The sequence below is a fragment of the Artemia franciscana genome, unplaced genomic scaffold (genome assembly GCF_032884065.1).
Source record: "Artemia franciscana unplaced genomic scaffold, ASM3288406v1 PGA_scaffold_23, whole genome shotgun sequence".
NCBI lineage: Eukaryota > Metazoa > Arthropoda > Branchiopoda > Anostraca > Artemiidae > Artemia > Artemia franciscana.
Window position 1 is genome coordinate 538,674 of NW_027062649.1, and position 24,946 is coordinate 563,619.

General features: G+C 34.2%; 1 protein-coding gene across 1 annotated transcript in view; it reads right to left on the reverse strand.

Moving 5' to 3' along the window:
- The window catches only part of LOC136041512 (diacylglycerol kinase theta-like), a 114,006-nt gene that overhangs the window by 54,354 nt on the left and 34,706 nt on the right, over positions 1 to 24,946 (reverse strand). Inside the window, exons 7-11 of the mRNA XM_065726218.1 lie at positions 24,100 to 24,234; positions 20,161 to 20,528; positions 14,457 to 14,619; positions 5,549 to 5,683; positions 1,284 to 1,458 (exon numbers count right to left, since the gene is read on the reverse strand). Of these exons, the coding sequence (XP_065582290.1) occupies positions 1,284 to 1,458; positions 5,549 to 5,683; positions 14,457 to 14,619; positions 20,161 to 20,528; positions 24,100 to 24,234 (976 nt within the window). The remainder of the gene's footprint in view (positions 1 to 1,283; positions 1,459 to 5,548; positions 5,684 to 14,456; positions 14,620 to 20,160; positions 20,529 to 24,099; positions 24,235 to 24,946) is intronic.

Below are 24,946 nucleotides of genomic sequence, written 5' to 3' on the forward strand. Positions count from 1 at the left end.
GGCTTGCTTACAGGTAACATTACCTATAGAGTGAACCGTTTTAGTCCATGAGCCCTGCAGGCAGCGAGGCGAGGTTTGTATTCTATATGCATTCAACAAAGAGTCATAAAACTAAAAAAAAAAAAAAAACTCAAACGAGGTTTATACCTAACCAACGTTTTGCAAATTTTTTAATTAGTTAATAAATACCAGACAGTCAGATAGTCATCGCATCTAGCTTATGCCCACTGCTTAAAGTAAGGATGAACTCAAACGAGGCTTATTAAATAAATAGAGAATACAGACCTCGCCCCGCTGCCCGTGGGGTTCATGGACTAATACGCTTAGCTCTATATGTAATGTTACCTGTAAGTAAGCCCACTTTACACATTTTTTGTTTGCCCCATGGAGGAGGGTCAACCAAAAATGGATGCGCTTCTAGAATTAGCATTTCTAAGTGCTCTAAACTGGAAACTACGCTGCTTCGCAAACTGGAGCTCTAAACTGGATAGCTCTAAATCTAGATAGCTCTAAACTGGAACGAAACTAAACATTTACCAGGCAGTTTTCGTCGGTCTTTTCAGTAATTTTTCTCTCTATCTTTTTTGTTTTTATTTTTCCTGTTTCCTCTTTTCCTATTGTTTCTCCTTTTTGGAATTCTTTCCCAACTAATGCATCTCTCTCCTATCCTTTTTAAAATTGTCTTCAGGAATCTTCTTCACTTTTAAAGTCCTTGTTTATTTGCCTTTTTCTTTGATGTTCTTATGTGAGCTTCGTCTTTCCTGTTTCTCTACTTTCTTGGTTTCTTTTATTATTTATTTATTATTTTAATATTGTTTCTTTTATTTTTTTTACTGTATGCTAGTGTTTATTCTCCTTCATCTTTATTTAATATTTATTGTTTGATTTAGGGTATTATTTATGGTTCTTTTAGTGCTCTATTATTGTGTTGTATGGCCCATAACAAGCAAAGCTTCTTGGAGCTAATAACATTTTTACATATGTAATAGCGTTTTAGTATTAATAAAATGATTGATGCATTGATTGACAGACCGACGGGCAGAAATTGCTATCGCTATATGGCACTTGGCCGACGGGCAAGTGCCATAACAAAAAAAACTGTTGATAAGAAAACGTAATGACGAAAAAAATTCTTTAGACGAGAACAAAGATGAAAGTAAAGAAATGGGAAAGAAGGTATAAGTTGAAAAGTATCCCAATTTTATGATTGAATGGGATAGATCCGACGAAGGGGAATTGACCAGGACACAATACAGAAAATACAAAAGAGGGTCACAGCTTACCCAGGTAATGGTCCTCCATAATCGAGATCATAAACTTGATAGGGATTGAGAAGGCGTCTGTAGCTTGTAATAAGTTCTAGCCCTTGACAACCTCCAGATTTGACATTAACAAACACTAACAAAGGTTTAACTTCTGGCGGAATCAATTCAGGCACTACATTTGGCAATATCATGACTGAAAGAAAAATTCTGTTTAGCTCAAAGTGTGTTTAATTGAAATTTCGTTAGGACGTGTTAAATTCTATTTAACTAAAAATTATGCTTAGGATGTGTTAGTTAATTTATTGAAGCCTACTTAGCTTCGTATACCAGTAAAATCATGTTAGTTAGTTTTTATTAATTAAAAACAAACGTTCGGAAAAAAATTGTTCCAAAAAAGTAAAGAGCCATCTGAAGAGGAGCAAAAATAAAGTCCAAACCGACTAGAAGTCAAACTTAACCAGCTAGAAATTACTCTCAAAGAAGATGTGAAACATAAAACCTCATAAACATATCCTGACACATTCTGAACGCAATTTGAACCTCACTTAATACAAGAAATATGTTCCAACAAAAGTAAAGAGCCATCTGAAGAGGAGCAGAAATGAAGTCTAAACCGGCTAGAAGTCAAACTTAAACCGGCTAGAAATTACTGTCAAAGAAGATGTGAAACAGAAAACCTTATAAACACATCCTGACACATTCTAAACGCAACCTCACTTAATATATACAAAAGAAAAACTTGAAAGCTATAAAACAAGAGAAGAAACTATATCCAATACAAATAAAAACACACTGAAATGTAAACATAGATTCGTTGATAATCATTCCATAAAGGAAAAAGGTTAAGAATTTTCTTTTGTTAGTTTTTCAGTTTTGATTGAGCTCAGCTAGCTTTAGCTTTAAATAGATTTTTAAGTTTTACGCAGAAAAAGACAAAATCAAAGAATAAGTTCATCAAAGAACTGCATAGAAAAAAGAAAGAAATATTAGACTTAAGCTAAAGATATTGATAACGAAAAGTGCGAATTTTCTTCTTCTACTCTTTGGGATGCACAACGCGTTGGAGGAAAACTAAACATGCAGCTGATAGGGTATAAAAGCAAAAATAACAACAGGAGAAAACATTATCTCGAGACATTTTTAAGACTGCTCGACAAATGATCATACACACAATTTAATCTATTTTGACATAAACAAGTGGTCTTGAAGAGGTTTAAGCCCCCTTCTCCCAGACACGTACGCAGGATCGTTTGGGAGAGAGAGAAAATGTAATAAAACAAAATTTATTTGATAATTTAGTTCAAATATCCAAGAATTCAAACTCATTCCTTGCTGCAAAATGCAGCAGGTATCCAATATATAGCTAATTCTTAGGTAATGCAAGGAGAGAATTCGGAAGGCAACCCTAAACTAAAGAAACAATTTGACTTAGAATAAACCGATCCTTTTTTTCAAAGTTAGATTTTTCTAGGAGTTAAATATATCTTTGAAATTTAGCTTAAAAACCTCCCAATGAAAATCTATATTCAAGAAATCTAATCCCCTTTTTAAAGGTCATACTTACCTCCACATACCGATGGATACACAAGGTTTTATTTTCACGATTAGTGACAAGTGCCCCCCCCCCCCCAGACGGTCGAGAATTATAATTATTATAGGATGGAGGGGTGAAAATACCAATGGAGGAGCCCTAGTTTTATTTCCTCCCCCCCAAAGATTAATTATTTGTTCATCCCTGTCCTCTAAAGTCCAAGATCCAGCTTTGGACGTCCTGGTCCAGGACTCTAGGGCCAGCTTTCTAAATTAAGAATGAGTTGATTAGAGTTAAATGCAAAAATTTCCTTACACATGGAGACCCTAAAAGTGTCAGAAGAACGAAAACTACAATTCATCTTATCTTAGGTTCTTTAGGATTTACAATCAGGGGTTGGTTTCGAAACTTGTAAAACACCGCCATTTCATTTTCAACCTGTCCGATGCGAAAAAATAAAAATTATTTGCTTTACTTTCGATCAAATCAATTAACCACTAGCTAATTTTAATACTTTTTAATAATTTTCGAAAAGGCTGATCTATATTGATCATCGATTTACCGTCAGAAGTCTTGGTAAGTATAGTTCCTCACCTCAGCTGGCAAGTAACGGTAATAAGGATCTGTCATGAGAGAATGACAGCAAGGCGACCAACGGCAATAACAAATTTTGATAGGTGCCGTTTCTTGTCTTAATACAAAAATAACGGTAATAAGTATTACCGATTAACGGTAATAAGTAATACCGATTAACGGTAATAAGGACTAATGCCGGCCAGCGGTAATAACTTAAGCCTTAATAGGCGTTGTATCTTGTCTTAATTGGCATATAACGGTAATAGAGATCTTTCATTTTTTGGAAATTATATGAGTAAGGCAACTAACGGCGATAAATAAAGTCTTAATAGGTGATCTTTCTTGTCTTAATTGGCTAATAATAGCTATAATAACCCTTAATTTTTTGGGAATATTGTGAGTAAGACGGCTAAAGGTAAAAGTTCAAATCTTAATATGAGTTTTTTCCTGTCTCAATTGACAAATAACGGTAATAACATTAGGGTATAACAAGGTTCTATGTTCTTATTCATCTTATAATAAAAGTATGGATGGATTATAACTTCAGATTAACTATTCGTTTGGAAGGTGAGGCTTCTTCTAATCGTTTTATTTTTACTATTGAGGAAAAGGGGGGAGAGGAGAAGAAGGCAACCCCCATCTCAGAGGAAGGAGATGAGGGGTAAGAGACTATTAGACTGCCTTCATAGTCTCTTCTCACCCTCCTATACATTAATTAAGACAAGATAAACCCTGCTCATCAAGATTAGTCTTCCATTTACGTGAGATTTTTTAAGGTTTATTGATTAAAGCTTAGGGTAAGATGCTTTGTTAACCAAAATAGCAGACACTAGCGAAGGTGCTCCATGTTTAAAGTCAAATCATTTCTCACAAATAATCTATTAGCCCGCACTGGCTTTCCATTTAAAATTGAAATGAAAATATATTAAAATGGGTAAAATTTTTAATAAGACAGTAGAAAAATTAAAAAACGAGCATTTTGGTTACATCCGGATGCCTTTATAAAAAAAAAAAAAAAAAAAAAAAAAAAAAAAAAAAAAAAAAAAAAAAAAAAAAAAAAAACAGAACTTGCAAGGTTTAATTGTGGTTTTTCCCCTTTTGTTTTTCTATTTTTGATATAGACTTCCGGAAGAGAAGTCAAAATATTCCAAGTTTTATTATTATTTTTGTTTTGAAGTTTCTGTTCTAGCTCTTTCATTGTCTAAATTTGCTCGTTTTTAGTATATTTTTGTTTCAGTCATAGAACACTGAAAGTCAAATGTATAAATTGAACTACGTCAAATATTAAATACTTTTCAAAGTGTCAAAATTAAAATCCGAGTAAAATTAGGGACTAATGGTTTACAATATCTCTAAAACAGATAACAAAGAGAGGTAAAACTCAAGGAAAAGACAACAAACGAGACTACGGCCAGTAGAGACAAAAGATGAAAGACTAAAACAACGCAGATATTTCGCCTGTATGCAAACTAGGCGTCCCCAGCACAAGATAAAAAGAAAAAAAAACTAAACTAAAAACAAAGGAAACGAGTAGAATGGAGGAAAAGCGTTCACTAGAGTATCTTACCTTGGCGGCTTAGCTCTGCAACCAGCGGGTAGATACAATAGCAAAGCAATGAGTAGAATGGAGGAAAAGCGTTCACTAAAGTGTCTTACCCTGGCGGCTTAGCTCTGCAACGAGAAGGTAGATATAACAGCAAAGGAATAAGTAGAACGGAGAAAAAGCGTTCAGTAGAGTGTCTTACCCTGGTAGCTTAGATCTGCAACGAGCAGGTAGATGTAACAGCTAAGTAATGAGCAGAATGTATGAAATGAGCAGAATGGAGGAAATATGACTGCAAAGTAATGAGTACAACAAAAAAAATGAACAGAATGGAGGAAAAGCGTTCTCTAGAGTGTCTTACCCTTGCGGCTTAGCTCTGCAACGAGCAGGTAGATCTAACAGAATAGCAATGATTAGAATGGAGGAAAAGCGTTCAAAGAGTGTCTTACTCTGGCAGCTTAACTCTGCAACGAACAGGTAGATATAACAGTAAAGCAATGAATAGAATGGAGGAGAAGCGTTGACAAAAGTATTACCCTAATGGAGTAATCTGCAAGGAGCATGTAGCAGTAGCATCACATAAGTTGGTTTCATCGGTTCAAATAAATAAAAAAAAGTAGAGGGAGAACTTACCTAGTAAATGTTTATCTTCATAACTGGATTCCCTGAAAATGTAAAAAGCTTCCATAGCAGAATCCGAATTGGTATATGTTAAAACCATTGATCCATATTCATAATAAATAGGTCCTAGTGAATTAAATCTGTTTTCTGAAAAAGAAAGGAACAAACTAAAAGCTTTGTCAAATAAATAGTTTAACAAAGCAAGAGCTGGTACATTTAATGCTACTGTGGATTGCAACGAATTTAATTTTACGATTTCAGCCTACCCGATAGGTTTATTGCCTGATTTTCATTTTGTATGATCATAAATACAAATAGCTAATTCTTAACCTGGCTCCGGTCTGCTGCAGAGCAGTTGGTATGTTCACGGGATCTTATTTGGAGGCCAGCAACTTAACTGAAACTATTCTTCAAATAGATGGCACTTTTTTTTACCGACCTCTTTTGAACCTCGGGATTAATTTGAAAATAACTAAAAATCATTTTTAGATTTGTTGCTTTGAAAACTCAATTTTACAGGAATGAGAAATTCTGTTTAGGAACGTTATTTAACCTTTTCGAGCCTACATAATTTTTTCTATCTATAGAATCACTTTAATTAATATTTATAATAACTATGATTGCAATAATACATAGTGTTAGCTTCTGTAATAATAAATAAAAAAAGTCGATGCTCAGCCTACGTTCACTCGGCTGAACAGCAGACGCGGGGACATTTTTGGGAAACCACAAGTTTCACAAAAACTGTTATAAAATAAATGGAGTTTTTATATCTTTCATTTTTTTTTTGCCTACCTCTAATTGAGCATAGAACATGGGGTGGATTTAAAGTAATTTACGATGGCTTTCAAATTTAGGTCTTTGAAGAAGTTTTATGAAAATTAAAAATTGTTTTTGGGATGTTTCAGCTAACTTTCTCAGGTCTATTGGACTTCTTATACCAGTAAGATCACGTTATTTAATTTTTAACAATAATTTTAATCTTAATAATTCATGATTGTAATTTTATAATAATAAATAAAAATTGTTATCGCTTAGCCTGGCTACGGTGAGCTGTAGAGTGGATGGCAAACCTCTCTACGGAGCTCGACTGTGGTAGGTACCAAAAATCTATAAGCTCCAGGTCCTTTCGTGGGTTGAGCCTGCTTTTGCTAAGGATATATTGGGGTCATTGACCGCTTTTAGATGAATAAAAATTATACTTTGTTTAGGTTTTTCAAACTATCCTTATGGTTTCGTTAAGTGCCACTAGATGGCGCTGCTCATCACTTAAAATCAACATTTGCTAGAAAATGTTTTTCAACTTGCAGAACCTTAATGATTTTTAAAAAAATGGTTAAAAACATTAAAATAATTTAAGAGGATTCTAATCCTTAAAAAATTATTTTGTGAGCTTCAACATCAGCTTACCGTCTCAAAGACAGAGTCCACTAGCAAATTCTGCCAAGGGACTAGTTATCATTGAAACCTATTGAATATTATAATTTTGAATAAGAAACTTGATTGAAAAGGCAGCGAAATTTTATCAACCCTATGTCTGCAAGATTTTCCATAATATAGGTAGCTCCACAGGGAACCCACAAACCTGGCAAACTGATTAAATGACATTTCCTTTGCGCTGAATTTTGACATTTTTTAAGCAGGCATGCTAAAACATTCTTAGGAACTTACCTTTCCTGAATTTTAAAGTGGAAGAACCTACTCACTTTCTAATGACTTAAGTTTCATTAAAACTGGATATCACTACCTCCAACATAAAACAAGAGAAGGTAAATTATTTTCTAAGATTTTGTAGGTAGATACCGGCTTTAATCTGGTAAGGGGTAGCTTGTTGAAAGTAGGTACCTGCTTTAAGTTTTCTGTCGTTTATTCGGATCTCTTATTCAAGCTCTACAAGTTAAGGAAAGACAATCAAATAATTCTTAACAGTTAGTCCACAAAAACTAAAAAATTCATAATGGACGAGATAGGTATCGAATCCCCTAAAATTATCCTTTTATCTTTTATTTTTTTATCCATATTATCCTTTTATTTTTATTATCCATAACCCTTTAAGGTATCGAATCCCATTAAAATTCATAAATAAAGGCAGAAGCAAAAAGAAAACAAAAATATAGTAAAACAAACGAAAATAACATAAACGCCTAACTCCAGATGCCATTTTTTGTCTTTCACGTTTTTTTTTCTGAGAATTATACGTTTTTCGTTATAAAGGCGACGCACCGAGTTCCACCTCTTTGTTTATCGTTGCTTAAATACTCATGCTCAGTTCGTTCAGAAACAAATACAATTAGCAGAGTTGTTTCAACTTATGAAACCCATACGATTTGAAAGGATGATTGATATAAATTAATATAATGTCCAAAAATAAAGGCAAAAAGTAAACAAAGCAAAAATAAAGTAAGAGTTAAACAAATGCATATAATATAAAATATATAAAAAAACATAATAATATAAAAAAAATGATTATATTTCGGGGAAAGTAAGTTTTGTATGTCCAGCTCAATGTAAAGTAAAATAAAAAAGGAGATAAATAAAGTAAATGAATGCTATATTTTTATTGGGGTTTTCTAAATAGCTTTATGGTTTCACTATCTTCCACTAAATGGCATTGTCTATCATTTAAAATCCGCGTTTATATTTTTATATTTTTTAATTTACTGAACACGAATGATTTTAAAAGGACGGTCCAAGTTATTAAAATGACATAAAATCTAAAAGTAGAGGCGGATACAAGGTAAAACAAATGAGAATAATATACAAATTGATCTTAATCCCTTTTGGGAAAGGTAATTTTTTTTTACTTTCTACGCGATGTAAATCTAAAGAAAAAAAGGAAATAAATAAATAAATATGAATTATAGTATTATTTAGGTTTTTATAACTAGCCTTATGGTTTTGCTAAGTACCACTAAATGACGTTGTCCATCATTTAAAGTAAACATTTTAATATTCAAATGCTTTTAAACCTACTGAACGAGAGAGATTTTAAAGGACGGTCCAAAATATCAAAATGATATAAAATTCATAAGAAAAGACAAAAAAAAATGTGAATAATATACAAAATGTGTCTTCTTCCCAATTGGAAACGGCAAGATTTTTATATCCCGCTCAACGTAGAAAAATGTAAAAAAGAAAAAGAAAATAAATGCAAATTGTATTTTTATTTAATTTTCAACAACTATCTTTACGTGTTCATAAAGAACACTAATTAGCATTGTTCATTATTTAAAATCTATGCTTATTATTTATGAAGAAGAAAAAAAACAAGTTTTTTTCGGCCTGAAATAAAGGAACAACATTAAAAATTCAACGAACAGAACTTATTCCATATATGAAGGGTGCTGCTCCCTCCGAAGTAATTTTCTCTTTACGCAAAAGTCAAAGTTCTTTACGAAACTTCGCATTCAAATTCAACTACCCTTATTTTTGAGCAATCTTTTTTTTTTACTATTGACAAACATTCAAACTTCAGCATAAAGAGGGAGCGATTGAGGAGGGGGCAGGCCCCTCAAGTACAGAAAGATTTTTGTTTGTTTACGTTTTAATATTGCTCCTTACTTTCAGCATAAAAACACTTACTTTTATTATAAGTTTAATTCCTGATCGTTTTTTAAATCATTCTAGAAGATCCCACAGGGGGGCCACCCCCTCCTCAGCCCCTCGCTTGTTAGGCTAAAACTTTTAGTGCTTTGAAAAAGCTTCTAATTCAAATTCAAGGGTCATTGTATTTTAGCGGGTTTTTTTATGAATTAGTTCAAAAAGTCAAACTTTAACGTAAAGAGCGAAGACTTGAGGAGAGGCCATCCATTCTTATACACAGAATAATTTCTATTTGTTTTAGGTTGTATTGTCACTCCTTACGTTCAGTAGAATTTCTCGATTTCTTGCTGATAAATTGCATAGATGAATAAATGTAAATTAATTGGTGGCGTCCAGCCTAAAAATTCAAATGTTAGAGCTTAATTAAAATTTTGGACTAAATTTGAATACTTTATCAAAATTTTCGATAAACAGTAAGTTTTGTGTCCTGAATAATATTTTTATTACGGAATATCGGGTGTACGTAAAGGGTATTATTTTTCATATGCAAGGAAATTCTGCGTGACTTTGGATCTTCTATGCAGCCGAGGTCATCACAACCTATACAATAGGGTTCTCTGATGTTTAATACGGTAAATAGTATATTTGATGACCCGCCTTGCCTGTTCCACTAGTTTGTCGGCAGGCAGGTAAATGTAATATTATATGCTGCACAGAGAAATATTGTCCCATTGAAGAGGAACTATTACACCTGCCTTAGCAACAATAATGAAAGCGTAGACCAAAAGTACTCCCGAGAATCAAGAGAGATTAGATACCAATTTATATCGCCCTTCCCCCCTCTTCCCCAGTTTATTCTATATCAATCTGCAAGCTCAATGAGATTTAGGATTAAAAATGCATCTGCCCCCTCCCCTCCCCTCTAAAAAATCATTCATCGACCCTCCTTAATAATGATCAATGCGTACTTAAACATAACTATAAATAATGTCATGAAATATGAAGCAAATCAGTTTAGTTAAATGAAGGTATTTAGAAACATTTTTCTGCAATAAGATGGGAGGTACAAACACGCAGCATCATTATTCAAGATAACACTAAAGGAAGATGATAGATTAACTCCTACATCTCCTACTAAATATCTATTTCTATATCTATCTGAAAGACTATTACGAGTTGGCCAATTTTGGCAATGCGGTTTTTCAGCCATCCGCCCCCACTGCCACCCATAAAATGACTAACCACTTATTCTTTATTATAGTTGATGAGCAATTATACACCACTGAACATAATTTCATGGAAAATCTAGTGACTCAACTTATTTAAATCAAATAAAAATATAAAAGTCTATATTAACCATTTATCTTGTATAGGCTAAGTGACTTTTCAGGAATGAAAGCGCCACCATGCAGTATTACTTTCTCTGCAATTAGGAAGCACAATATGTAGTTTTTTGATACTTTTAAATGAATTGGCTATCTTATAATTTTCAATCAAAAGCAACTTGGTCCTCTTTGAGGCAAAATGTTAGTTTGGTGCCTCGAAATGGCAGAAAACACCACTTTCCCACGGTATCACATTTTGGTCACTTAAAAAGAGCACTTAAACCTTAAATCCCGTTCGAACGAGTGCTCTCCCGATCTTCTAGAACCATTGGTTCGATACGATCATCCCTTAGAAAAAAGAACAAAACACAAATAGCTTATAAACGCCATCTTGAACGTATAATTGTTCTAAGTTCAAGTTAGCTGTCAAACCATGTATGAGCTTAGATCTCCATATCCTTTAATACAGGTATCTTAAAAGCATAGTGGTGCTATCTACTTTTGCTACTGATTTTACTTATATCTATTAGCGCCCTCGAGCATTTCAAAATTACTTTTTCGACAAGCCCGATTTCTGTATGATTCATGATACATAAATGACGACAACGGGTAGTAGGATTCCTACTTGAAACAGTTTGGACTAGTTGTCAGATGAGTTATATATGCTAAACCAGGAAAATGCAGAAAAACAGAAAATCTGTGACGTCATATATAAACAAAATTCAATCTTCTTGAGAATGGAAAAAATATGTGAAATCATAGGCAGATAACAAAAAGAAACAATAGTTGTGAAATGTGGCACATCTCCATAAGTTTCTAAATAAGCAGTTTCTAGCGTTTCAGTTGACAAGTTGTCGGAAAATATTTGTTGTTGTCTATTAAGAATGTCAACCGTGAAAGTACATATTGAGCGGAAAATTTTGATAAGAGATGCATGAACGTACTCCACATTTCCCATTTCATTGCTCCATACGGCGCCATCTACTATTAAGGAAAGCAGATGGCGCAGCTGCATCCAGATAGCGTAGTTACGGTACCAGAAAGTTATATTATGAAATGGCTTAACTGAGGCTAATTTTAAATGCGTTGTCCTGTGGTGGCACAGGGAGCTAGTTAAAACGGAACCCATATATCCAGCCTAGCTGTAGCAACCCAAAAAAAGGGCCGATACAGGAACCTTAGTAGTCAAGAAGCGTTGCTAACCCGATTACTTACTTACTCTGAATGTCGTCCTGAATTATCTCGTGCGGTAGTTGACGGATGGAATGCAAGCGGACAGAATTATATAGCAAGAAGTCAAATTCTTCGATCTTTACTTCGATACGATAATTACAGCAAAAACTTTATTCAATGAGCTTGACTTAACAAATCGGCCGATATTCCACGTGAAAAACGATGAGAATGTATCCGAAATGCGCAGAATTCTAGTCACAGCAGCCAAAGAAAAGAAAGTGATTCCAAAATTTTGTGATTTTCGACACTTGTGAAACTCCTACTATCGCTGACGCTGTTGCTGCGGCAGTGACTTCCAGAATAAATGAAGTCGCGTAAACTTGACGGATTTATGGACCCACAGCATACATACACTGCTTCCTCACATCGAATTCCGGTTCTTCCTGTTAAGCAGCTGCTGACCAAATCACTGAGTATGTTTCGAACATGAAAACATTTTGCCCAATACAAAAACATCCCTGTTCATAGCAGTAGTAAAAAATATTCTCAACTCTACAGACGAAGGCATTTTGAAACACTTAATTGCTAAACGCTGCAAAGTTAGTCATTCTGGCTCCTGAGTGTCAGAAAATTACTTAGAATCTAACTCCGATAAGGATAAGTTTCTGAGGCAGTCCACCATAATTGGTTATTCCTTACACCCCATCCCCCTAACATGCAAATATATAGCCCAAATCCCTTCTCTTTGTCTTTTCTCACGCGAAGCTGAAAGAAACTAGCGGAAGAAATCAGTTTACAATGCGTCAATGGATGAACAACTTGAAAAGTAGGGGGTATATCATACAAGTACCCTTTTATACATACACTTTTTGGTTCTCTTGGCTCTCTAAAAACAAGTATCTACATTTTTCAGTTCTCCATATATTAGCAAAATATTACCTCTTTTTTATTTTTTGGATCGGGAATCACAGATCAAGATACAGAATCTCTTCAGCAAGATTTCCGAAGTCCGTTTTCTTCAGGTCTTTGCTAATTCGTTTTCTGCTGGACGTAGATACTGGATTTTTTGATTTTATACAACTATGCCACTAGCCGTGCCTGTATTAGGGGAGTTACATCCTAGACTGAACATAAAATTTGTTTTTTAGCTTAGATATTTATTTATTATTTTATATTACTATGCTTATTTTATTTATTAGATTACTATTTTTATTTATTATCTATATTCGGTTATATATCAGGTTTCGGCAGATGACAACCAATTTATTCAACATTTTCTTATAGGGCCTTGCAGGATATGCCAATAAATTTATCGATTTAGTCAAAAGAGGAGAGAAGAAACGAAAAGAAGCTTTTTATCACAAGATAATAGTAGAAGGCCGCGTCTTGTTTCTTTGTAAGCGACTTTTACTACTACTACTAACAACTCACCGCAGCACAAAGCCGCCAGAAGCCCACATAGCTACGTACATTCCTTCTTTATCCCTATCTATACAAAGCCTCCCTCTTGACACCCACTCGGAAAGCTCCCATTTCTCTTAAATCTTTCTTTATGACATCCGCCGAACCCAACCACGGACGATTTGCTTTATGTTTAGTACTAGACGGTTGGCTGTAAAGAACTATATTCGGCAATCTGTTATCCTTCATCCGCAGAACTTCCCCTAGCCATCTCAACCTTTCTCTTATTATAGCCCTAGAAAAGGGGATTCAACCCTACTTTCCGCAAAGCCTAGAGCTTCAAATATGGTAAGTCAGCCGGGTACCCGGAACAATCCGTAAGCAATTTCTCTGTTTAGTAGCTCTTCATCCACTTTTTGGACCACCCATGCTTCAGAACCATATTTGAACACTGTTATCATTGTAGCTTCCAATATTCTAATCTTGGTTTGCATGATTAGGATTATAAAATTTTAGTTTGATAATAGGCATCCTTCGAATGGAGATTACCAGTTAGCTCAATTTGAATATTTGTGTTTATCCATTTAGCGCGTTATATAAATACCTTGAATTTTGAATCTTGCTAAAGATTATCTCCTTCTGCCAACAGAAGGTGATCCAGGGGAGGATGCAAACTAATAAATTCTCAGATTCAGGATGAAATGGGAGATCGGGTGAAAGCAGGCGATTACAAAGGAGTAAATTTAAGGTAGGGGGAACAGACATCTAATACTGTGATTCTTATGGATTCAATTGGATAGCATGCTCTGTTCAGCATAGCTTGGGCAGTAAAATGCATAATCTAATAAATCAATTCACCCTGAAATCCAGAACAACTTCTTACACTTCAAAGAAAATTGAAAAAAAAAAATATATGTGCCTAAAAGAAAAATTCTAAGATATTTAGATCCAAATTGCGAAGAATTTATCTGAATTCTTCGGTAGTTATCAGGTAAAAAGCTGTTTTTTATATCTCCATGAAAAAAATGGGTAAACTCTTGGCTCCCTCCCCTCAATACGTCATTCGTTTTTAGCATAGTGGGGTTGTTCCAACTTTGACATTGTCCTTTTCTTTCTTGCGTTCTTTTTTCAGTGGACAATCACAGTTTTTGTTTTAGTTCGTTCCCATGTTTTTTTTTTACCTTTGAAGACAACCGTGAATGGTGCAATCGAAATATTCAGAGCTCTTGAATTAGATAACTATTCAGAATTTTTCAATTCAGCTGTCTTAGATAAATTTGTCCTCCCCCCCCTCGCACCCCTATATTTTACTGATGTTTCAAATAATTCACTTGTACATGAAAAAACGCACATGCTACACACAATAAATGTTAAAAAAAAAAACGGATCGAAAAAAAGAAAAACGTAAACACCAAGAAACAATAGAGAAAAAATTCAAAAGACTAGGGAGAAAGTACAGATACAAAATTTCTACTAACCTTTTCCTAAAATATCGGTTAAAATTTTCTCATACTGTCTATGTGCTAAGTTTGGAGGTAGATTGCCCAAATATAGGGCTACGTTTGACCCATGTGGATCTACACGTGGTTGGGGATAGAAACGAGTCATATGCATCTGCCGTATCGACTCACGTCCAATTTGCTAAAACAAAGAAAAAAAATGGCGCTGAGAATTAATAATTCATACAACTTCTATAATCCTTCCCTTCTGCCCTTTTCATAATTTGGAAAAATTTTGACGGCACTCATCGTTGATTTTATATTTAAATTTCGGTACTTTCTGGCACCATCAAAACAGATGAATCACATAAACTTTTTGAATTTGTAGTACAATTTAACTTATTTAATATTTTTGTGTCATTGGCTTGATAGCACAAAGACCACTTACAGATCAAAATGTCCATTACATTTTTATAAAAACAACAAAGTTACCAAGTTAAATTCATTTTGTGATTCAAAATTCAGCTAAATATACTAGTGCTTAAAGACTAATCTGCGGACATTTGATTTTTCTGTTTGACAAAGAATTCAATAAGTTAATGACAGCAAGTTATTGCAATGAATTGCAATAGGCACTGTGAAACATGTTCTTGGTATTTTAAAATATTGTAAGCACTTTCTTTCGTGCCTCGGGATGGGGTAAAGAGTTGCGCTTTGAGTAGACTAGGGTGGGGAAGGAGCGTATGCAGATGTGGCTTGGTGCTACATAGGTTGTTAGGATTAGAAGCCTTTTATCTTCCTCTTTTTGAAGTTGCCACCTGATTATTAATTTACTTGGTGCAGTACAACTTGGGCTCACAAAAAGAATTTGAGTTCTTTTGTTTTCTTAAAGGAGGGGGAGGGCACAACTTGAAAAATACGCATAGGGTCAATTGTAAGGAAAGTACAAGAAATACATGAAAACTCGTGAAAATCTCAACAAAATATTTGAATAAAAAGACAAAAACCCACAACTTAATTCTCTTTCAAGACTCTATGGCTGGGAGTTCACTCTTCCTGAGCATTTAGTCTTCGCTACGATCATCGCTATCTGTTGTTTCTTTTTCCGTTTCCTGTTGTTTCCTTGTCTACTCCGTGCTTTTCCTACTATACCCTTTTCAGAGGCAAGGGGGCCTTTCTAGCCTATCGCAAATTACATGCCATAGCTGTTTTTCATGCCACAGCTAGGCAGCATAAACACTACGTTTTCAGATGGTAAGATAAGGTTCTACCAGTGTGCCTGAGCCTAGCATAAATTAAATACCATTGTTGTTTTTCTTGCCACTGCAGTACAGTATAAACAGTAAACAGTTTCAAAGGCTAATAAACCTTTCTATTCGTGTTTCTGAGTTTATCACAAATTATACAGCTGTTGTTTTTCTTGCCAGTTTTATATTTATTTCTTTAAAGCAAGATTTGCAGAATCAAAGCTCTTTATACCAAGACTATTCTTAAAAATCCCAGAGCTAAATGCACTTTTAATGAATCAGAATTCGGTACATTGTTCATTGGAAAAAAAATTATAACCAAACAAACCAAAGAGTTTGTGGTAACAAGTTGTAAGTAAGGAACGACACGGCTAAATAGAAACCAAAACTCTAAAAAACGGAATATTTTACATCAGTGGATACATCAAAAGAATCGGCATATTATGCTGATTCCATTTATAAAAGATTCATCAAGTTAAGCAGTGCATATCAAAAGCTAAGAGCATGAGAAAATTTGCCTATTTTTGGAAAAGGCGAAAAACATCCCCTAAAAGTCAAGGAATCTTAATGAAAATCACACCATCAGGTTCAGCGAATCAAAGAACTCTACGGTAGAAGCTTCAAGCTCCTATACACAAAAATGCAGAATTTTGCATTTTTGCCATAAGAAAGATCACGGATGCGTTTTTTTTTTTTTTTTTTTTTTTTTTTATAAGGATGATCGTATCGAACTACTAATCCAAGCAGATCAGGAGAAGGCTCATTTATAGGAATTTCAAAAGAACTAGAGCCCTTTTTATGTTTCTGGGGGTGAATTTCCAGAGGAAATTTTACACAGGGGGAAATTACATGGACAGTGAGTTACGAAATTTACCTATTGTTTACGCATAGGCTTTGTTATTCGATCCGAAAGAAATTCTTCTGGGGAATTTTTAGAAAGAATGAAATTGACGGAAGGGATTTTCTGGGGGGAGGGGTGTTTTAAGTGGGAAAACTTCACAATTTTCTGTGGGAGGAGGAGATTTTCCACGGAAGGAAGCGGGATTTCTCAGCACTATTTGGAAAACGATCGGAAATTAAATTTAAAAAAAACAAAGTTTTTCATCTGAAAGTAAGGGGTAACATCAAAACTTAAAATGAATAGAACTTATTAAATGTATGAGGGGGTTTCCTCACTCCTTAATACTTCGCTCTTTACGCTTGAGTTTGACTTTTTGTCCCAATTCTTTAAGAACGACTCCTAAAACACAAGGATCGTTTAATTAGAACAATCAGCCTTTTTAAAAGTTCTAAAAAACCTTAGCGTAAAGAGCTCTAAAAACTTTTTTTGTTTAATTTAGTATCTGGTCGTTTTTAAAATATTACCGAGAAATCCCGCTTCCCTCCGTGAAAAATTCCCTCTCCCACAAAAAATTCCTCAGAGTAATTTCTTCCCACGTAAAATCCCCCCCTCCGGAAAAATTCCTATCGGATAATAGGATGAAAAAATAGACAAATGTGAATTTGCTTCAAACTAATTTTGTAACAGCATAGTTCCTAAAATAGTGAGAAAAAGTTTTTTCCTCTTTTTTTGTAAAAACCTGGATGCAACACTTCAGGGGCAGTTTGTATACCTGAAAAAACTCAAAACATGCGAATTTCATGACATACAATTTGAAAATTATGGAGAAAATATTGCAATTCAAGATTTGTTTTTCAAGATGCTGCACGACTTGCATAAGTGTTCCAGAATTCCCGCACAGTCCTGGCAATCCGTAAGAAGTGCATCTCATGAAAGCTCTGCACGTTGGTGACACAGAAAGATAATCGGAATAAAACTTCTGTCATTGTTTTTAGAAGCCAGGGTAGTGTAAAACATCTAGGACACTCTAAACATACAAAATTTAGCACATGTATCATATGTTATTTACGGGAGAAATTAAAAATTTTCATGTTTTCTTTTTCAAGAATCTGGATGAATTTCAGTATACGCGGCAGATATACTTCAAGCGTGGATGGCAGGTATTGGCAACATTGGTGGCAAGATATGCCAAGAGTTTTGGCAATTATTATTTTTATACGAATGGTATTCTTCTTCAACATATTTGGGACTCTCCGTAAATACAGGGTGTCCCATCGTCATTGCAGAATAATTTTAAACCATCAGGACTCAAAATAAGGCATACAAATTCAATATCTATATATATAAAAATAAGTTGTCTGTGTGTGGATCTGTGGATCAGGTGACGTCATGTTTGTTCGCATATGACGTCTGAATTATTTCACACTAATACAAAAGAAGAAAAAAACTAAAAAAGGTAAAAACTACAAAAAAAAACTAAAAAGAAAAAAAAACTAAAAAACTAAAAAAAACTAAAAAAAGAAAAAAATCTAATAACTAAAAAAAAACTGAAAAAAATAAAAAAGGCAAAAACTACAAAAAAAATAAAAACTAATAAAAAAACTAAAAAAGCTAAAAAACTAAAAAAACTAAAAAAAACTAAAAAAGGTAAAAAACTAAAAAAAAACTAAAAACTAAAAAAGAAAAAAACTAAAAAAAAGGAAAAAACTGAAAAATAAAAGAGAAAAAGAAAACTAAAAAAATATGAATAAATATATATAAAAATAAGTTGTTTGTGGGTTATGTCTGTCTGTCTGTCTGTCGAGTGACGTCGTGTTTGTCCGCATATGACGTCTGAATTATTTCACACTAATACAAAAGAAGAAAAAAAACTAAAAAAGGTAAAAACTACAAAAAAAACTAAAAAGAAAAAAAACTAAAAAAGCTAAAAAACAAAAAAAAACTAAAAAAAGGTAAAAAACTAAAAACTAAAAAAAACTGAAAAAACTAAAAAAAGGCAAAAACTAAAAAAAAACTAAAAACTAATAAAAAAACTAAAAAAGCTAAAAAACTAAAAAAACTAAAAAAGCTAAAAAAAGGTAAAAAACAAAAAAAAAACTAAAAACTAAAAAAGAAAAAACTAAAAAAAAGGAAAAAACTGAAAAATAAGAGAAAAAGAAAACTAAAAAAATATTAATAAATATAAAAAATATAAATAGAAATATAATATAAATTAGCAATCAACAAAGCACCGAGACACAAATGACGACCGGGACACAGGGAGTATAAATGACGACCAGGACATAAGTAAAAAAAAAAGCTAAAAAAACTAAAAAAAATGGTAAAAACTACAAAAAAACTAAAAACTAATAAAAAAACTAAAAAATAAAAAAAATCTAAATAAACTAAAAAAGAAAAAAAAGAAAAAAGGAAAAAAATAAAGGAGAAAAACAAAACTAAAAAACGAATGTATATACAGACCGGGACACCGGGATACAAATGACGACCGGGACACAGGGAATATAAATGACGACCGGGACACAGGGACACAACTACAATGGGGACGCCGGGGGGCACAGGGGGATATAAATGACGACCGGGACACCGGGACACAAGGAATATAAATGACGCCCGGGACACTCAAAGAGAAATCACAGACTGGAACACCGGGACACAAATGACGACCGGGACACAGGGAATATAAATGACGACCGGGACACAGGGACATAACTACAAAGGGGACGCCGGGGTGCACAGGGGGATATATAAATGACGATGGCGACTCAGGGAATGGTCGATTAGCAATCAGCATCAACAAAGCTCAAGGGCAATCATTAGAATCATGAGGTATAGATCTGAATACGGATTGTTTTCCCATGGACCATTATATATTGCATGTTCAAGAGTCGGTAAACCTGACAATCTATTTATATGCACAGACAATGGGACAGCAAAGAATGTTGTATATTCGCAAGTTTTACGTAGTTAAAAACATATATATATATATATATATATATATATATATATATATATATATATATATATATATATATATATATATATATATATATATATATATATATATATATATATATATATATATATATCTATATTCACAGGTGGGACATAGGGACACAACTACAATGGCGCGTAACTAATATGGCGCGTAACGACTTACGCGCGCGGGGGGGCTTGGGGGGGGCGAAGCGCCCCCACCAACTAGGTGTTGGGGTGGCGCGAAGCGCCACCCCAACAGCTAGTAAATTTATATAAATTAGAAATGTTATTCAATCTCAACAATGGTGTTAACAAAAAACGAAACTGTGACGTCATGATAACAAGTATGCGAGGGCTGAAGGCCCAGGCTACTGATCGTAGCAAATGGTATGAGCGGAGGAGGTGACGCCAGACACTGATTGCGATAACGCCATCCGTTATGTGCCTGGGAGGACCGATGACCCAATTTGCTAAGCATAGCGAGCGAAAAGATCAGAGAGGCGATGACGGGGCTAATTTTGTGAGGGCCAAAGGACCAAGCGAACAGAAGGAGGCAATAAAGGAGGAAGAGCCAGATCTTTCGCTAGTACCATAAGTATGTTTCATAATATTATAATCCCAGCCCAATTTTATTCTCAGTAAAAGTAGACAAAGTTTAAGCCTTGGTAAAAACTTTTACCTTCAGTACTTCCCATGGAATCTCTTCTTTTCCCATAATTCTTTCTAAAACACTGCCTTTGTCTAATATAACTTCACAAACGGAATAATTATCAGGATTTTCCTTTTCTTGACCAAACAGAGGTAATGCTTCTCTCAACAGATCTATCGTAGATGTTTCTGACGAAACTGGGACTAGTTTTGGCAGCTCAGGAGTCTTGAGAGCAAGTCGACCCGAATGGACCCGAACCCATCCTGCTTCAAGCGATTCCCTAAAACGAAGAAGAATAGCGGGTCGTTTCCCACTTGGTCGTGTTAAGGTCGGTATAGGACGCAAGTCCTCGAGCTCAGTTTCTTCATCGTTGTATGCGTCACACAAGAAGTAATCACCTGTAAATATACTAATTGATTTGACAGTTGTAATATCCAATTATTCAAATATTTCAAAAAACAGACTATGATAATTTACTTTTAGAAAAAGAAGATACTAGAAGAAGAGAGAGAGAAAGAAATAAAGAAAGAAAGAAAGAAAGAAAGAGAGAGAGAGAGAGAGAGAGAGAGAGAGAGAGAGAGAGAGAGAGAGAGAGATAGAGAGAGAGAGAGAGAGAGAGAGAGAATTCATACTAGACGTTAGCAGAAATCTTGAACCAAAGACATAGGGTCCTAGCATTTATTTTGCTTTCTTATGAAAAAAAAAACAACAAAAGAACTTAAAAAAAAACAGCTTTCCCTTTATACCAATTTTTTAAACAAAGGGGTTCTGAAATGTATAATCCATTATAAAATATATTAAGCTTATATGACTGCTGTAATATATTTAGTCTAACATAGAAAGTATCGGGCACTTGACCACAATTAATTATTATCAGGTATAACAAGGTTAGATATTGGATCAATAAATCACTACCAAAAACTAGGTTCAAGCTATATATATTAGATCAGCGCCTCTGGAATATGTATTTTTCAATTTTTAGACTAAATTTGGAACCCGCGATACCGACAAGAAACCCATATCGTTTGAAGTACACTGTAAATGGGGGTTCATTTCTTGCTCAAATTTAGATTCTAGCTCTTGGTTGGGCGGAGAAGATTCTTCCCTCAAGTACAAGTTCCACACACTTCCCAAGGGCTGGTTTCCTTCCTGTTAATATTTCTCATTCTTTCTTTTCTTGATAAACTTCCACGCTCACTATGGATTGTGGTTAAGTGATTCAAAGTACTTATCGATAAGATAATCTCGATGTTTGATAAGCACTTTTAACAATTGCGCTTGGTTTCCAATCTAATAGCATTAAGGATACCTTGGAGGAACGTCCACATTCGTTCTGCATTCACAACCATAACATTGCATGAATGTATGTCATGACCAAATCAATATTCTCTGCCCAGTTAGGAACCTTACACTCGGCAAGAAGGAACGTCAGCCTTTTCAGTGCATTGCATAGCGTGAGCTATTTTTGCATAATAAATATTGAGTAAAATTTGCTTTTAACTCTCTGGAATCGTAGAACACTGGTGATGAACAACGGAAGAAACTTTGATTTCCTTCAGGGCACTATCATAGACTGACCTGTGAAGCTGTATGCCAGTTTTGCCCCAGTCAGTTTTAACTTTACAATTTTTGGCTGGCTCGAGAGCGGGGTCAAAAAGATTGGCTACTTCCAGCGTGTTCAAGACAGGGAGAGGGTCTGAGACATTAATACCAGTAGTGACACGCCAAAGGATTCTTGAGGTCGACCTGCAGAATGCAATAAGAAGTCTAAACATGAGCCGGAAGCAGAGTTGTGAATATACGCGTAATCTAGATCACTGGTAAAAGTAAGTAAGCTACCACACGCAGATAGTAAGATGCGAGACCTGTGGTTTTCAGAATCTAAACAAATATGTTACATCCTTTACATATCTTTACCGTACATATCTTCAGCTGGAATGCAAGATATATTTGACTTCAGGTAGTTATTAACCGAGAGCTGACTGTAAGCTGTATTGAAGTTGACATGTGATCGAGAATCCCTATAATCGGTTGACAAGTAAACAGAGAAAACCTCTCAATCGGCTATCTTAATGCCAATAAAAAAGTTCGGCTACTTATACAGTAAGGAATTGAAGCGACTAATTGCGAGCATGGCAATCCCCTTAGATGGCCTGCCTCTGCTTGTTAGCTCAGCAGGCATACCAAACACAATCGTGACATCATTTAACCGAAGCAGGTCAAGCCCTTCAACAGTGAGGAAGTGCTCTTGGAGACACACATCGTAAAAAATCAGACATCAACTGTTCAATTAGGGGTATTTTAAGCAGAACTCCATCATTTATTTTCCACGAAACACTCTTTAGAGTAGAGGTAGTCATGATCGGTTAATGGTGTTCTTCACGATGCACATTAGACTCAAATGAACGCATTTAGGGGTTTCTGGCACGGGTTGTCTTTATAGTTGGAATGATTTCCAGCACACGGACAGCATCCTTCATTATTCAGGCAGTCTTTTTCTATGCGACCGTAGGCTACATAGTCTATGTAAACAATCCGGCGCTCCCTTGTATAATGCATAATGAATATGCATTTATTATTCGATATGACTGATATAAATATATATATGTATATATATATATATATATATATATATATATATATATATATATATATATAGTCTATACGACTCATATATTTAGTCTATATAATCGATTTGGCTCAATTTGTATAAAGAATACTGAACATATATTTAGTCCACAAAACTAATATAAATTTAGTCAAACTGCCTAATATATCTAGTCTATATAAACAATTTTGCTCTGTTTTGCATTTTACATAATGAATATCTAGTCTATACGACTAGTATATTTAGTATATATAATCATTTTGGATTTATTTGTATAACGGATAATGAACATGGTCTATAAAAACAATTTGGCCCTTATCTTGTATGATGCATAACGAATATATATCTTTAGCATATAAGACCAATATAAATTTAGTCTATACGAGTAATATATGTGTCTATCTAAACGAATTGGCTCTGTCTTGTGAAATGTATAATGGATATATATATTTAGTCCATATAGACAATTCATCTCTGTATACAATATACATATATATATATATATATATATATATATATATATATATATATATATATATATATATATATATATATATATATATATATATATATATATATATATATATATATATATATATATGCTTTAAGGAATCAGCATATATATGCAGGAATCAATCTCCGAGCCATACAGTGTGCTGCTACAGCTGATTTCCCAATTTGAGTCCCGTATTACCAGCTGATATCAAACCCACTGCACAACTACAGCACACATTTAGTCTATATGACAGATCTAAATGTAGTCTATATGACTAATATATGTCGTCTATATAAAGACTTAGGCTCTTTTATGTACAGTGAATATATATTTAGTCTATATGACTAATCCAGCTTCGGATATGTGGATGGCTAGTTAAGGCACAAATTTCATTAATAGTAATTTGACATTATTCATGCTCAAACATGTAAGCAAAATACAAAAAATTCTCAAAATTCTGTTCAACATCTGAATAGAGGATTATAATAAAAATTGTCAAAGTATTTTCAGTATCAATTTTTTTTTATTTATGTGCAAATCTATCCATACGAAACAAATTAATTGAAATTCCCTGGCAAGCCAAAAAATTCCTCTAAATTCTAGTCAGTAGAATTCAACCCCTTCCCCTTTCAATCCCCCCCAAAAAAACTATTCGGTCTGCCCCTGGGATAAGGCTATGTCAAGGGCCATTCTTCTAGGAGTAAAAACAGTAATATCTCTTGGAACAAACAAATTAATAGAAGAATAATAGCAAGGAATCTTATTTTACTACTAATATACCTAAAAAAAAGGACTGCCAATTAATATAATAGTTTTGTCTCAAATTTTATTATAGAATGTAAAGAAAGACGAAAAAAATACTTACTTGGGTCTCCTTGGATGTGAAACGCCCACAACGCCGCAGCCAGTAAATGTTCCAAAGAGGCCATTCTTGGCACAGCTACTAGGCGGAAAGATCCCCGACGAAGCGACGTGTCACCATCAAATACTTTCAATATTTCTAAAAAACAAAAAACATAACGTAGTGCAAAAAGTAAAATTGTTGTTTTTTCAGAATTGTTAGAGCAGAGTCCTAAATCTTTTTAGGAGCTGATTTGGCTCATACGCACCAAATCCTAGGTGGAGTTTTGACACGTACCTCCTCTATTCTCATAGTCCGCGGTTAGAGAAATACATGGTTGTTGACGCTTGAGCCAAGGTCACACTAGGCTTTTCAGCAGCCATTTCTAACTAGCCGTTGGTAATATTGATATAAGTAAGATAAGAGATAAGATAATATTTATTTGCGAAAGACTATCACAAGCTCTACAGAGCCGAATTCACTTTATATGTCAAGTAAAAGCTAAAAAAAAATTCAAAACAGTACATTAAGTCAAACACTTAAAATTAAAAGGAATTAAAAAAGCAAAATCATCAAAGGTAAAGGGCAAATCAGTAAACTTAACAATTAAATTACAAAAACATTGCAATAAATAAAAAAAAGAATAAAAACGGCAATAGAGGAAAAGGGGAATTTGGCAATTACATAATCACGAATTATTATTAAGGTGTTCCAGAATAAAGGGTATAAAACTTTTGCGAAACCTTTCTGTAACCGCATGGATAGGAGAGTAAGTTGGGATTGCTAAGGAGGCTGACCGGGGGAGTCGGAGTCTAATGGGATTGTGAAAATCAGGGAGTAAGTCCTCAGTACGGGGATTGGAAATGACTGA